The 5,486-nt window shown below is 39.5% G+C and overlaps 1 protein-coding gene across 1 annotated transcript; it reads right to left on the bottom strand.

Moving 5' to 3' along the window:
- Positions 1–1,160: 1,160 nt before the first annotated feature.
- jdp2b (Jun dimerization protein 2b) lies at positions 1,161–4,728 on the bottom strand. Its single transcript, XM_058393536.1, has 4 exons — positions 4,632–4,728; positions 3,483–3,639; positions 3,166–3,270; positions 1,161–2,891 (listed from the first exon to the last, which is right to left on the bottom strand). Exons 1-4 carry the CDS (start codon positions 4,709–4,711, stop codon positions 2,706–2,708), a joined length of 528 nt encoding a protein of 175 aa, XP_058249519.1. The 5' UTR covers positions 4,712–4,728; the 3' UTR covers positions 1,161–2,705.
- Positions 4,729–5,486: the final 758 nt, after the last annotated feature.

A 5,486-nucleotide genomic window follows, 5' to 3' on the forward strand; every position in this document is an offset into this window, starting at 1 on the left:
ACTATACTCTAGTGCACTGTACTATACTCTAATACACTGCACTATACTCTAATATACTGTACTATACTCTAATACACTGCACTATACTCTAATATACTGTGCTATACTCTAATATACTGTACTATACTCTATTGCACTGTACTATACTATAATATACTGTACTATACTCTAATACACTGCACTATACTCTAATACACTGTACTATACTCTGATATACTGTACTATACTCTAATATACTGTACTATACTCTAATACACTGTACTATGCTCTAATATACTGTACTATACTCTAATACACTGCACTATACTCTAATATACTGTACTATACTCTAATATAATGCACTTTACTCCAATACACTGCACTATACTCTAATATACTGTACTATACTCTAATATACTGTACTATACTCTAATATACTGTACTATACTCTAATGCACTGTACTATACTCTAATATACTGTATTATACTCTAATACACTGTACTATACTCTAAAATACTGTACTATACTCTAATGCACTGTATTATACTCTAATATACTGTACTACACTCTAATATACTGTACTATACTCTAATATACTGTACTATACTCTAATACACTGCTCTATACTCTAATATACTGTACTATACTCTAATATACTGCACTATACTCTAATATACTGTACTATACTCTAATATACTGTACTATACTCTAATGCACTGTACTATACTCTAATACACTGTACTATACTCTAATACACTGTACTATACTCTAATATACTGTACTATACTCTAATACACTGCACTATACTCTAATACACTGCACTATACTCTAATACACTGCACTATACTCTAATATATTGCACTATACTGTAATATATTAGACTATACACAATGTACTGCACAATACTGTACTCTAATACACTGTACTATACTCTAATATACTGTACTATACTCTAATACACTGTACTATACTCTAATATACTGTACTATACTCTAATACACTGTACTATACTCTAATACACTGCACTATACTCTAATATATTGCACTATACTGTAATATATTAGACTATACACAATGTACTGCACAATACTATACTCTAATATACTGTACTATACTGCACTGTATCTAATGTTCTACATTATCCTATAATTTGCTATACTTCATATATTGGACACAGGTGTTTCATGTTCCTATATTTTCATTTATTTTATTCCTAAAACATAACAAAAGACATTATTAGTAGTTCCACATGGAGCTGAGAGACTCCGCACAGCAGATCTCAGCAAATCTGTTTAAAAAAGTATAATATAATATCACAAACAATTCTTCACATCAAGTGACGGTAAAAAAGTGTTTCATGTAGCATTTGATACAACCAAATACATCATGTAAAAAAAAAAACATTCACGTATAATACAGTTATTACAAAAACACACCAGGGCTCGGTATCACACACATACGACCAAGCCCTGATACTGTTATATGGCACCAGGGGGCGATAAAGTTACATGAGTTTTCTCTTTATTAAGTTATTATTAAGTCGTTCTATTTATAAAGTTTTGAGGCTTATAAATATTAATTTAGCTCTGTTTAAATGGTGTATACATTTATAAACACATGGCAAATTCTAAAAATATTATAATCTCTCTTTAACTTCATTGTTCGCGTTCAAAAACAAAAGACTCTACACAACATTGTCAAGAGCGCCATCTGGTGGCTGGCCGGAGTTTTGTACATTAATATAGTCATGAGTCATAATTTCTCCACACGTTTATCCACGAGTTACCTCCCCAAAAACCAGACATCGTGCTAAAATGCTAATCTTAACAATTGCACATGTTGCCTTTAGCCGACCTGAACCACAGAGGCTTTCTGACGAGCATGCTAACTAGCTAACTAGCTTGTGGCCGCATTCCAGATTGCATCATCAGGCTAAAGAGTAGCACAGTAATAAAACCCCTTCATGACCATTCAGTCGGCAATTTTGTTTTTACGCCCAAGAACGATCCCTTCCTAATGCAAGTAATGATGATGCTCAATGAACAACAACATGCTGAAGATCGCAATATATATCGTATAATTGTCCAGTTAAATGCTTCGGGGCAAGATGTGCTGCTACTTCTGTGGCTTCCTGTTTCAAAGGATACAAAACAAGGAAGTCAGTGCACAAAACAAACAAACAAACAAAAAAAAATCAAGAACTTGTGACTAAAAGACAAGAGAAATGGAAGACTTCACGCATTCCTGCACGTGCATCTCATCTCCGTCAAGTTTTGAAGACATAGTCACAGGAAATCCACAACATCCACAGGAAGTAGGTCTGCTTTGGAAGTGAAAGTAGTTTTGTTTAAAGCTCTGTCTCGTGTCAGTCCCAGAGAGCCAATAAATGAGACTTCCTGTTTCTCCTGTTTCTCAGGTTGGGGAGAAAAAATAAATCTCTCTTTTTTTTGCACCTAGGCAGTCGTGGGAAAAAAACGGAAATAACATAATGTTGAGTGACTTGGTCTCGTCTCCGATGAATTAAGCCCACACAAAAAAACAGGAAATGGTCTTTTTTGGTATCTTGGTTTGTGGTTTAAAAAAAAAAAACTCCCAGATGTCCTCATGTCCATCTCAAACTCATCTTTCAGTCTTTTCAGGACAAAACTGAGTGTCTAGTCTGTTGAGGTGATCTGGTTTGATGGTGAAATCTCCTCTCTGTCCTTCTGGACGTCTCTGGAACGTCTCACGATGGCGAGATCTGCTCCAGCAGCGGGTTCTTCTCGCTCTCCGGGGTCTGGACGCTGTCTCTGCGGACGATGCAGGTGGGACGGTGGAGGTTGAGCATGTGGATGAGACGTTGACGTTCCTGCTTCAGTTCCTCGATCTGAGACTTCAGCTCGGTGTTTACTACCTCCAACCGCTCTGACTCCTGAGACACGGACACACAGAGTTAAAGCGTTAAAGCGCTGCTCGTCTTTAAGGCAGTGATCATATCTCTTTAAAAACAAAATTCGTCTAAATGAAGCTGGTTGTTGGAAGTGCAGTGTAAACACTGACACAAATAACCCGGAGCTAGCATCAGAGCTGCTACAGAAAATGAATCAATCCTTTCTAAACCAATCAGAAGGCAGCATTCTGCTGCAGCGAGTATGGTGTAAGAGTCGGTGTCTGTGGTGAGCATGGTGTTATTAGTACACACTCACTTTCTGAAGGAAGTCGGTCCTCTCCTTCTTCTTGTTGCGACAACGGGCCGCCGCAACTTTATTCTTCTCTCTCCTCCTCTTCCTCCGCTCTTCCTCATCAGCCATCTGATTGAAAAGCAACAGAGATACATATTTTGAGAACAGTGTACTGATTTTAAACACAGGCAGGTTTAGTGTTTGGCCACTAGGTGGTGCTGTTGTATTAAAAAAAAAAGAGCATGGAAGGTTAAACTGCAGTAAATGTGGGAACTGAGACTTGTCTTTTATTCCAGTCCCTGTGCTCACATATGTGTGTGTGTGTGTGTGTGTGTGTGTACCTCGCTCTGCAGAAGGCTGAATGGTCTCTTGCCCGTGTGTGTAAGCTCACCGGGGGTCATGGTGGCCTGCAGACTGAAAATCTCGGCCAGTTTGAGCTGCTCGCTCAGTGTGGAGGCGGGAAAACCCGCGAATGGAGTCAGATTCGGCATCATCACTCTATCAGAGAGAGAGAGAGAGAGAGAGAGAGTTATGAAATAATTCAGTTTCATTACACTGCAGAAAAACACAAGGGACATGCGTACACACACACAGCAAGATTAAAGCACTAGCAGTGTGTTTCTATTTCAATATGTGTGTTTATATATACACACGTCCTTCTCTCTCTCTCTCTCTCTATTCTAACACACACTGCAGTCTTGCAGGGTGACAATAATAACCCATCTACAACACACACACACACACACACACTCCACATCTGTACACATGTCCAGCTTCAGCAGATGTCAAAAGCTAAGACCTGTACATCTTTTTACAAATATATATTTTTTTTCCTTAAAATCATAATACATTGAAATTTACATTTCATTATAGACTCGGCGGTTTGCATAAACACTGTGACGTCACTGCGCTCGCGACCACAGTCCTAAGGATTTTATCCAGGAATCTCGCAGCCTTATTATTTTTGAAGAAAAATACTTTTGGTGTCTCTCTGTAGTACTTCTCACACACACACACACACACACACACGCTGTTTTGTATCATATCGCAGATTGTTACAGACACTGCTACTAATATTAATCGTTTTGTTTGTGTCCAGTGGTGTTTATATGCGACATAAACGCGTGTCCACTGACTACCGCAGGTGTTAATGCCCTCACCTGGAGTTTACTTCTCCATGTCTCAGAGTCTGGACCCTACTGACCACTGCATCAGTGTGTGCGAGTTTGATATGTAAACACTGTTGCATTGACTGCATGTTGAATAAATGCAATTCTGAGTAAATGCACGGCACCGATTCTGATTAAAAGTGGAAATAGAAATGAAGACAATTCTACAGAACTTCTTCTCCGGAGCGCACGTGACAGGTCACCGCCTATTCGTTTCTATTCGCGTCGAACAGAAGAGAGTACTAATGATAATAATAATAATAATAAAGCGTTTGTTTCTTTTTAAAGTACGTGTTTAAAGCAGTTAGAGTAGTGACTGACCTTGTTGTGTTTAGTAATCCGGGATCTCCGCACCGCTCGAGACTCCTTCCTTCTCTTAAAGCGCTCGGGTCGCGTTGCATCAGCGAGCTTAAATAGTAGCGCGTGGAACGCGGAAGTGGCTTACCCCATGACGTTAACAAAAACATAACGAAAAACCGTCCTCGACTCCGCCCCTTAGCAACCAAACACACACACAGACACGGAGTAGCGGATTACATTAGAAATGCTACGCCACGCCCCCCCCTAGCAACCAAACACTCGAGCTAAAAAAGGAGCACTCAAGCCCCGCCCCTTAGCAACCAAACAGATACACAGTAACATTCCGCGCGCTGGGTTTCTGTTTTGAGAGGAAAGCCCTTCAGCGTGCGCGCGCGCAGCCCACGCGGGTTTCCCGCTCTTCACTATAGAGAGTGTGTGTGTGTGTGTGTGTGTGTGTGTGCACCCAAACAAGGGAATATCAACAACAACTCTGACGAAATTAGGAATGGTTGACTTTATCTGATGATTTACAGTCATTAAAAAAAAAACCCAAACAGAAAGTGATGATAAAACGAAAAGCTTGTTGTTTGCTGTTGTTGATTTTTTTGTTTTCTTTTTCCCCTCCACACTTTATTATAACTGTAGGCTTCTTCAGGAAGACCGTTAGACGAAAACACTCTCACATCCTGTCAGAATGGAATCCTGCTCATTTCTTTCACTTCAGGCTACGTGATCACACACAGGGCTAACGACCAGACACATACATGATATGAAAGAAATCAGAGAGGAAAAGTACCGAAATGTCTCGCCCTGAGGGAACAGAAACAGGGGTCTCAACCTGAAACTAAAGCTGCTCAGAAACTAAAGAGAAAGTAA

Source organism: Hemibagrus wyckioides, linkage group LG06 (genome assembly GCF_019097595.1).
Source record: "Hemibagrus wyckioides isolate EC202008001 linkage group LG06, SWU_Hwy_1.0, whole genome shotgun sequence".
In the NCBI taxonomy this organism is placed as follows: Eukaryota; Metazoa; Chordata; class Actinopteri; order Siluriformes; family Bagridae; genus Hemibagrus; species Hemibagrus wyckioides.